The 10,862-nt window shown below is 32.1% G+C and overlaps 1 protein-coding gene and 1 long non-coding RNA gene across 3 annotated transcripts; both read right to left on the reverse strand.

Annotated features, from left to right (window-relative positions):
• Nucleotides 1-941: 941 nt before the first annotated feature.
• LOC126876576 (uncharacterized) lies at nucleotides 942-1,744 on the reverse strand. The gene is made up of 3 exons (XR_007694333.1): nucleotides 1,664-1,744; nucleotides 1,478-1,580; nucleotides 942-1,404 (listed from the first exon to the last, which is right to left on the reverse strand). It is a non-coding gene; the product is annotated as an uncharacterized LOC126876576 (long non-coding RNA).
• Nucleotides 1,745-2,050: 306 nt separating this feature from the next.
• Nucleotides 2,051-3,125, reverse strand: LOC126876559 (uncharacterized). Of its 2 annotated transcripts, none has more exons than XM_050639429.1 (2): nucleotides 2,692-3,125; nucleotides 2,051-2,478 (listed from the first exon to the last, which is right to left on the reverse strand). In XM_050639429.1, the coding sequence occupies exons 1-2, from the start codon at nucleotides 3,103-3,105 to the stop codon at nucleotides 2,287-2,289; spliced, it is 606 nt and encodes a 201-aa protein (XP_050495386.1). In that variant the 5' UTR covers nucleotides 3,106-3,125; the 3' UTR covers nucleotides 2,051-2,286. The 2 variants fall into 2 exon arrangements, with proteins under 2 accessions (XP_050495386.1, XP_050495384.1); XM_050639427.1 differs by having other exon boundaries at nucleotides 2,686-3,125.
• Nucleotides 3,126-10,862: the final 7,737 nt, after the last annotated feature.

The following is a 10,862-nucleotide window of genomic DNA, read 5'->3' on the forward strand; positions in this document are numbered from 1 at the left end:
TCGTAGAATTATATTTCACTTGCGAGTATTATAGCAGGTCTGCCTTTGATACAAAAATCATAAAAGGTTTACGTATCTGCACGTATATTTACGCTGTATGAACGACACTCGAGTATTACACGCATGCATTATCGACAAATAGATCCACGTTCGAGATAAGAGTTCCTCTTTGATACTTTCTTATGGTATAAATAACGAGAAATTATCAGGAAGTATGTTACAGTGAAACTGCTCGTACTTCGTTACTTTTACTCGCATGTATGACACCTACAACGATATTCTTTATTGAATCAATAAATAAAAGCGCTCCCCAACGTACGTACAAGACTAGATCTTGAAATATAAGAATCGACGTAACAATAAGACTAAAAAAGTTCGAAATGAAAATAATTCGCCGAAACGGCAAAAAGAGAATACCTGACACAAAAATAACGATACGGTAAATCTGCGTCCCGTTTTAATTTTCATCGATCAGTCGTCCAGCAAGCGAGATGTGTCAAGCAGCAACGGCGACAAGGTAACAGAGACGAAATATTATCGAGTTAACGCACGCGAAGTGGTCGCAGGAATGGCTGACGGGTGCGAGAGTGTAATGCACTTACGTCACGCGAATTTCAGACGAAACAACTGGTGGTGTGACGAAAATTTAGCGTCGCAACCGAATGTGCTAAATATAAAATGGATGGCTGTTGACCGAAAGAAAAATGCTCGACGATACGGTGCCGCCGTTTGTTCTCTTACAAGATTGAACGTCCACGGTCGACCCATTTACCAGACCCTCCTCGTTACACGAAGAGACGAAATCACCAGTGCTATTTAATCGTGCGAATTATATCACGCGTATCTCGCGAATTATTACACGACAGTGATAATAAGGCAAATCTAATAAAATTTACTTCTCATTAAAAAGTCGTACCAAAACAATTATTTATTAATTGGTTTATTTATTAATTCTTAAGAAGATACATATAAATAAGAAAAAATGGTAAAATTTGATTAGTATAATAAAAGTAATATATGCCTATGATCATTCTAAAATATAAAAAGTGAAATAGTCTTACGTTCATTGGTATATTTTAAGAACACATACATCTTTTAACGATAGTTGCAATGTAACATCATTTTTATATTACACGCAAGGTATGGCAAGTATTCCTGCTCTAAGGCACAATTTGAAATCAACAACATTCAGTTTAACAAATTATAACTTCTATTCGTTTTCCATCATGGAATAACGCGGTGGTGTCTTCCATATTGCACTGGACGTGCGTTGTAATCTACTCCTATCTATATTTTCAAACATTTCAGTTAAATCTGGTGTGCACATTCTTCTATCAAAGAATTTATAGACTGCTTTCTTCGGAATTTATCGTTGCATTGCAAGTTCATTTTCGCGTATGTACGCTAAGATTGATAAAAATTCGAGTACTCCATGCATTATAATGTTTATTAACTCATTAAGTAAAACAACACTTACATTGCGCCTAATGTGGAATTGTACGCCTTGGTCTGGCTTCATCGTCCGATGTGTCGTCGTCAGGTTTACTGTGCAAAACAGAAGTGGACCTTGCTGTTTGGAGCTATATTTTGGATAAAATATCGAATGAATAATAGCTTGTGTTTTTATAACAGAAGAATACTTTGATACTGTTTGTAATGTTACCTGCGATGTCATCATCTGAGTCTCCTTCTTTTGTTTCGCTAATAAGATTTTTTTTGCTTTTTCGACAGATCTTCGTGCCAGTTTTTGTACAATGGCTTTTTCTGAAATTTTTTCTTTTTCAAAGGCCTCGATTCTCCTTCTTACGGGCACATTTTTCTTCATTTCATTTTGAATGTCCTGTTTCGTCATGTTTCTATTAGACATTTCCCTTTCACGGGATGGCTCATCTTCTGCGAATAATTCTTCGAACTCGGTGAGTCCAATCGCTTGATTCAGCTGCTGAACCTCCTCCTGCAGAGTTATTGGCGACCGTGATGCAAATTTAGGTTCATTATTTTTTCCTATACTACTAGCCAAGTTTTTATTAATTACTACAGTTTTGTTTGATTTTATTGGTGATAAAGGTTCTACAATTGCGGTAGCGTCCATCATCTTCTGCGTATAAGTAGAATTGATGTCCATCGTGGAATTCATAAGAGGAGTAAATTTCTCAAGTGCATCCTCGCACATTGAAGGATCTTCAATATCATTTCTTGCTGATGGAATTACTGTATCATCAATAATATTAGAATATTTACCCTTCGTGTTTTCACTCCGTGAAAAAGTTCTCTTTATATTGTTGTCTATCTATCTCTTGTTGTCATTGAAGACTTTAATGGTTCAATCCTTTCTGGCTGTATTGCATCTTCTTTTGAAATTGTTTCGCTTAAAACATTCTTTTTTGTTTTACTATGTTTTGTAGGACCTTTTGTGTTTTTTTCATCTGAACTACTTCTAGCACTTTCCTTTTTTTTAGGTCGGCCTCCACGTTTCCTCTAAAAATTTAGAATATATTTAACAACGTTATAGTAGTATTTATATACACAATGTACATACAATTGTATAAGCAATTAGATTTTGACGCATTAATTAACCGATATCAAACATTATTGGGTACTACATATAAGGGTTAGTATTGATTAGTAACATAAGATATGGGGTAAGATTAAAAGTATTAAATTTCATCATAATATGACACAAACATTTACATTACTGTCATCATCAAGAGTTAGCCTTCGTAATTTTGTAACAAGTGACATTGACTGCTGCTTTTTAATATTAATTGCAGCTTTTATTGCAGCCTTTCTTTTTGTTCGGTCAATTGTTGTTTCCAGCACATCCCCAGTTTTTACATCTTTATTTTCTGTTTTATCATGTACTGCTGAATCTGTTACTGTATTATCAGTATTGATAATATCATTTTCTGGGATAGTCTCTTTACGGCGATAACCTTTTTTCTTCAAAACTTTCGGCCTCTTTGTAGTTGAAGGGCCAGGGACTGATTGTGGTATTTCAGCAATTAAACCATGTAAATAATCCAGAGTGTCTTCAAGCTGGTTGTTAATATATTTTTTAACATCCAAGGAATAATTATGTATATTCGATATATCTTTGGTAATCATTTCTTTAATCTCCTTCTTTGATCCAGTATCTATATTTGAAATCTACGAATAAATGATATATATTTAATATATACATTAAACTATACTTTTTAATAATACATACCATAATTTAATATTATGGTTGAAATTATGACGTATATAGCAATTAATACATACACATGTGTTTAGTTCTATTAACTTAGAAGCACATGTAAATTAAAAAAATATATATATATATGAAACAATAATAAAATAATGAAGTAACATTGAGAATAGAATCTAGTTTAATTACACATATATACCCTTTTAATAATTCCGTTCTTATAAATTTTATTAAATTTACAGTGAAGCTTACAATTACACTAATGCCAATGAATATTAACGTATGCGTTTATTATTACACTAAATAAAAATGAAAGTAATGCAATGAAAAATACAATATACCTTAATGGAAATAAAATAAGTAAATAGCGAAGTATTTATTAATATTATTATATAGCATTATATTATATTATTATAATATTTATTAATATTTACTTACGTTTTACGTTTGCACAAAAACTATAAAATTTTAAATATAAAGAGAGATTTATAACAGAGATAAAGCAAGTCACAGAAATTAGTGTCTTTCAATGGCAAAAATGCGTTAAAGGAAGTGAAACGATAATCTCCGTCTCGCGTCACAAGCGGAACTGTGTCAGTTTTGCTCCTTGAAAGTACACGTAGCGGTACATGAGCTAGAGAACATTTCAAATCATGTTGTTGTTTTTTTTGCTTCGGAGTATCAAGATCGTGAGGACATACATAATATATTAATAAATAAACTCCGGGCAAAACAATGTCGCCGTTACGTTACCGTCGAACCGTCGAACAAAGACGAATTTGAATTCTCCGACTCTCCCCCGATCTGTTTATACTATACCAGTTTAAACGGACGCAATCGTAAAGAGTTCACGAGAGTTATGGATCAGTATCTACGAGTATCTACCGTCTTTGCGAACATTATCTATAATTATTTATTTAATCATTTGAAAATATACTTGAAGGTTTCAACAACGAGCAATCTTGTCTAATAAATCTCACGATCAACCATCCTCTACACACAAGTCCTCTGAAAACATAACGACTTTTCAGTTCAATTTGAATCGTTGCGTTCAACGCCATCAGGGTGTCCTGCATAACGCGGGCATCCGACTAGGTGCTGATACCACATACAAGAACAAGTCGAATATGTGAAATAAAGCTTTTTAGCTTAAGGTCCCGTTTTGAAAAAAATACAGTTTGAACATGTTCGGTTGGCAATTGGCTTAATACACGCGTATGATAAATAACAAGATTTATTACATGATTTTACAAAATTTGTTAAAATTGATTAAGAAGTTACTTTCAAGAAGTAATATTTACATAATTGTAAATTGAACCCTATGTTTAACAAAATTAGGCATTCTTAAGTATTTGTTATTGTAAATTACTATTATGCTTCGCCAAGTGTGATTGGAACACATTTCTGGAACACAGCGTCCATCGATGTCTTCAATGAAAGAACATAAGTTTAATAACCTAACTTATCGACGAAATAAATCCCTAGCCCCCGGGTAGCGTGTTAGGAAGCTTCCGTGGTAATTCTTTTAAAAGCAATTAACGAGTGATCTGTTCGCGAATTATTGTATTGTATTATATATTATGTGGCATCATGATATCATAAGGAATACAAGTCACTATGATTTCTTCGTACTATTTCACAGATGGAGTGTGCAAATTTGACTTTACAATGAGCAAAGTCAAACGTGACAATGACAAAATTGTATGTGGCAAAACTGGATACCTCAATGTTATACAGTGTGTCAAGAAAGTGTTTGTTGTCATCTTATGTCTTTGGGAGGTAATTCTACACCTTCGGATTTGCGAAGATCTGTTGAAAAAGAGGATCACAAAATTGACCTCGAGCATTCTATTGCACGTATTGCGTGTTTGTGCGCGTATTTATCCATCGATGTATTGCAAAGAACAGTTTGTCCAATAGGGGTTTCACACGCAGCAATGGGAAAAATAATACTCTCACCCTGAGAGAATTGACCGGCGAGGGCGCGGCAGAGGCCATGGAAGCGCTTCGGTGAGGCGCGCTAGGTCCGTCGCGCCCACCGGTGGGGTGCAAACTTAGGCGCTGGCAACTCAGCGCCCCGGGGCAGCAAATCAGCCCGGCAGGGGAACCGGACTGTCTGGCACGGCGGCTCCGGCGACGAGGCGCGGTGTGACGTGGCCGCATATCGCTCCATTAGGGGGTGTATTGAGCGCGGGGGGGGGGGGGGGTGTATCCCTCACACCAGTTCCCGGGCCCCTCTAGATCGCTGCCGGGACGGTCATCATGGAGGTTTTAGTCCGTTGGCGTCCGCCACTACCACGCCGCTTTTTCCCAGAAGCGGCCTGGTGTCCTCCACGTTAATAAAAAAAAAAGTGGGAAAAATAATACGCCAAAAAGGTGTACGTTATAAGGTTCGCCGTGTGCGAAATTATGTCGTTTGACGAATATTCGATGGTTAGCCGCTAAGAAAATTATAACGCAATCCTTGGAAATATCTTGTTTACGGATGAGAGCGATTCTTCCGATAGCAATATTCTCGATCGTCAGACTGCCAAGATTTAGGCTTGTGAAAGTTCTCACATTATGATACAATGATACAGAGATTCAAGCAGGCTCGAGCAAGTTTGATTTATTCCACAGCTCGCTTTAACGTGTAGATAAAATCAATTTGAAAATGGAATAGATATCATATGTTCGCGAGCAGCCAGAAAACAACACTGACGTTATTTCGTATCGCATCTGACTTTAAAAAAGAACATAAAATGAAAATAAACGGTTTTTCATACAAAAATGCATACTTGTTACGATGCATCGTGAGTAGCAGAGTAACGCATATGTTCGTGTATTACAGCATGAACGTATTAATGAATAAATAATATATATATATTAAATTAAAATTTTTAATATTTATTAATAATTTAATAATAATAATAATTACTATATTTATATAAGTATTATAAATAAAATATTTATAATAATATTATTAATATCTTTTTATTAGAACTAAAAATATAATTTAAAAATTTTTAATATTTTTATAATTTAATAATTATATTTATTTAAATATTATAAATAAAATATTTATAGTAATATTATTAATATTTTTTTATTAATATTAAAAATACAATCTTAAAATTTTTAATATTTTTAATTTTATAGTATCATTAATATTTTTTATTTATATTAATATATAATTAAAATTTTTGATATTTTATAATTTAATATATATATATCATAAATAAAAAATTTTTAAATTATATATTATACAATTTATATTATAGTAATTTCCATTTTTTCAAAATAAAAAGAATTGTATATTAAACAATTTAAAAATAAAGGGTAGAATATTTAAGTATTAATATTTTATAATTTAATTTTATAGATAATTAAATATTTATAGTAATATTATTATTTTTTATTAATATTTTAAAATATTATATATATATATATATATATATATATATATATATATATATATATATATATATATATATATATATATATATATATATATATATATGTATATGTCGGGTTAACATTAGAATTTAAGTCGTGTAACGATTCTTCGTTTGAATTAGCCATCGTTTTATGAAACAGAGATTATATTTACGCGAATATACAAGATTTTACAAAATATTATGAATATTGAGTTTAATGAATGATAAGATTAACAAATGATAAGTTTAACTAATGATTCCAAACGAATCCACGGTCAACGGGATAACTCTTTACTATGCGTAGAATAATTTAAACACAAAAAAAAATACGATTGCGGAGGCACTCGGTAAATTGCTCGATGTATCACTTTCCAAGGCGATCACACGAATGAATATCTGATGAAAATCTTTTTCGCTGTACGACTGCATTTTGTTCGTTATATGCTCGCTGGAGGCATCGAGAAGCTTCCAATCGCCGCTGCTAGGCAGACTCTGCCAAGAGTTTGTTGTATACTCTTTGGAAGCATCGAGAAAGATCCAAACGTCGTTGCTAGGCAGCCTCTGTCTGGAGTCTGATTCCTAATACAACGTGTGTCCCATTATATCGACATCTCCAAAGTACAATTCTATGTGATTTCTAGGGAGAACAATACAACCGATCCACACCTTCGTCAGGCAAAACGTTTATCCCGTGACCGCGGCTACGCTCGGCGACCAGCTGCCACCTCGAACCCACCCTCGCCATCACATATATCGAACAATTACAAATGACAACAATTGCTTAATTACAGCTATGACAAAACCCAGGCTAAAGCACCAGAAGACTCTCGCAAAATTGCAAAGGGAAGGCTCCGGTTTTCCTTTCATCTCCGACACGTTCTTTTGTGATCCCGTTGGCCGCGGATTCGTTATCGGGCCTGAGACCATCGTCACTAGTGTCGCGAGTGCCAATTGTCGTGATCAATTGTCAAGACTGTAATAACTCTTTTATTGTAATAAACTACACCTGCGTGTACCGTACCAATGGCTAATTCCCGTGAAGATTCATTTGACGCCCACAACCCTACTCCCAGTGCTAATCCAACATACATATTAATATTTTTAAATATTTTTTTTTAATATTCAAAAATTTTTTAAATTTCCCTAATATTTTCAATATTATGCTCTAAATGTATAAGCTATTTAAATTAAACAAGTTCATCTTTCTCTTTATTTAATTTAAATATAAATTAGTAATAATAATTAAATAATTAATTATAAATATATTTATAATCAAATTATTATTATTAATATTAATAAATAAATATATATTAATAATAAATAAGAAATTTTTAATCTAAAATGTATTTCTAATAAATCACAAACATATCCTATAATCTTTCCTGTAAATGTTTCAACTAAACATTTTTCAAAATAAAATTCATAATAAATTATTTTATTTGTTAAATAACTCATTATAAACTTATAAAAAAATTCTATTATAAAAAATCTTTTGATAAATATTAATTTTTTTCAAATAAATATTTAATATTAATACTAAATATATTAATCCTAATAATATTAGCTTAAATACAAGATATTTATAACTATAAATTAAATTAATATTTAATTGATAAAAGAAAAAATTAAAAATAAATTTTCTTAAAATTAATATAATTATTAAAATTACTGATATAATTCCAGCTATAATACAATCCTCATTTAAATAAATTAAATCTATTATATAATTATTTCCCATTATTATAAATATTGTACGAAAAGAATATGATACTGTAAAAATTGTTCCAAAAATTAAATTTATTGTACTAAAAATTCTTTTCATATTTAAAAAATAATATTCAACAATTAAATCTTTAGAATAAAATCCTACTAAAAACGGAAATCCACATAATATTAATAATGAAAATATTATTAATAATCCTTTTATTGGATATAAATAAAATATACCAGAATAAAAACGAAAATTCTGAATACCATTTATATAATGAATAAATCTTCCAACACACATAAATATTATAGATTTAAAAAATGCATGAATAAATAAATGTAAAAATGTTAAATCTGTTATTCCTAAAGAATAAATTCTTATTATAAGACCTAATTGACTTAATGTTGATAAAGCAATAATCTTCTTAAAATCTATTTCAAAATTAGCTATAACTCCTGAAACTAATATTGTTATTCTTGAAATTATTAAAATGAATCTTTTATATTTAAAATCAATTATTATCTCATAATTGATTAATAAATAAATTCCAGCAGTATCTAAAGTTGATGAATGAACTAATGAAGACACAGAAGTAGGAGTAATTATTGCAGCTGGTAATCACATCATAAATATTAATTGTGCACTTTTTGTAAATACTATTAAAAAGAACATTAATAAAATGAATAAATCTATTTTATATAAAATTAAATTTCATGTACCAAAAATTACTAAAAAAGAAATAATTATTAATAAACTAGAATCACCTAAACGATTTAAAATTACTATAATTATTCCTGAATTAAATGATAAAAATTTTTGATAATAAATAATTAAACAATAAGAAATTAAACCCAGACCATCTCATCCTAATAATAAAGTTAATATATTAGGTCTCAAAATTTAAAAAATTATTGATATTAAAAACATTAATATTAAATAATAAAAACGATTAATTAAATATTTATTATTTAAATTTATATATCTAATTCTATATAATTAAATAAAAGAACTAATTAATATTACTAAAAATACAAATATTAATAATTTAAATCTAATCATAAAAATTGTTAGGGAAGTGATACATTTACACTGTACATGAGAGTGTGTGTGTAAGGGTCAGAGGGCGTCCAGGTCTTAGTTGAGACAAAAGACAGCCGTTAAAAGATTCTGGATAGTCGGTTGGCGACAAGCGTGCGTGCAAGACGTTCTTCAGAGTGTAATATAGATGTATAGCTGTTGTGTGTGAAATATAGTCAATTATTTGTATTACCAAATCCTTGAATTTCCTTAATAGATTCGTATTCCAATTATGATCGTTATTACAAAATTTATTAGAAACTGACAAAGTAACGATACAGAATGTTATAACAGAACAGAATAGAATGTCGAGTACTGACTTGGGAGGTTTTTTTATATCAAGGGGTTGGCTCCTGTGGAGGGGTTATCGTTGGATGCCGGTCACATAGGGATCCTGTTACTGCTTAGTTACTGTTTCGATGGCTAAGGTATGTGAGATATGATTATCCTATTGCTGCATTCCCGGGGCCACAGTGACACTAGAGACGTTGTCTGTGTTTTATGAATTGGAGACATTATTTTGAGAATGGACCCTGTGGTTATTTGGATTATTTTGATTTCCTTGTACTGTTTGGGAGTAGTATAGGAGATTGAAGTAGTAGTGAATTTCGGAAGACTGGGTATTTGATTGGTTGTCTCTTTGGCTCTAAGCTTGGGATACTTATTTATACATAAGGTTTTGTAGGCTGAGCGGCCTTTGTAGTTAGCAGAATGGTCACCTTGACAGTGGATGCACTTCGTTGGGGTTTCCGTTGATTTAGTGCACTGGTCAGTGGGGTGTGTACCTGCACATTTAACGCAGCGGATTTATATGCAATCGCTTCCTCTGCAATGTTTGTATTTTTCAAAGCTTTTGTTCATGCAATAGCTCTAGTGTTTTGTTTTCGTGTTTTCGTTCTAGTTATCCTAGTTGAACAAGTTTTGAAGTGTCCGTGCCTGCCTGTTCAAATGGATCGAATAGAGCATTCTCTCTTCCTCCGAAGATGGTTGTATTTCATCTTCACTCAATATGTTGCGTCGTGCAACACTCTACCTGGACCCGGCCATACACCGCGGGCCAGACAGGCCCCAGATGTCCGCTCATTCTTACGGCGTACTCTCAATAACCTTAAGCACCCGTCATAAATCCCACTAATTTGCTTGCTAAGGTCCTTCAGACCCAACAAACATCTGTTTTCTGAATCATTTCTAAAGATTATTGTCTACCACGGCTTGACAAGGGAAAGTTGGGTTTTCCCACGTACGATGCTTCCTAATAACAACTTTCTATCGAGAGCAGCTAAGACCCTTCCTAGTCCACCAACCTTCGTTTAACCAATTAACAACAAATCCGATGGTCCCGTGCGCTGGACACACGCATCCTTAGCTTTCCTCCGCTACAGCATCGTCACCGAACATCACTGATTCTTCAACCTTCAAACATACAACATTCTTCGACCGGGTCTACACCCGAAGATCAGTCAGTCACTTATCT

This window comes from Bombus huntii, unplaced genomic scaffold (assembly GCF_024542735.1).
Source record: "Bombus huntii isolate Logan2020A unplaced genomic scaffold, iyBomHunt1.1 ctg00000083.1, whole genome shotgun sequence".
Lineage (NCBI taxonomy): Eukaryota > Metazoa > Arthropoda > Insecta > Hymenoptera > Apidae > Bombus > Bombus huntii.

Bases quoted from the DNA above. Each gene is read 5' to 3' on its own strand.
- LOC126876559 (XM_050639427.1), bottom strand. From the start codon at position 3,105: ATGATTACCAAAGATATATCGAATATACATAATTATTCCTTGGATGTT. The intron at 2,479-2,685 runs GTTTGTGTCATA...CTAAATTTTTAG, and splicing joins ATGATGACAGTAATGTAAAT to AGGAAACGTGGAGGCCGACC.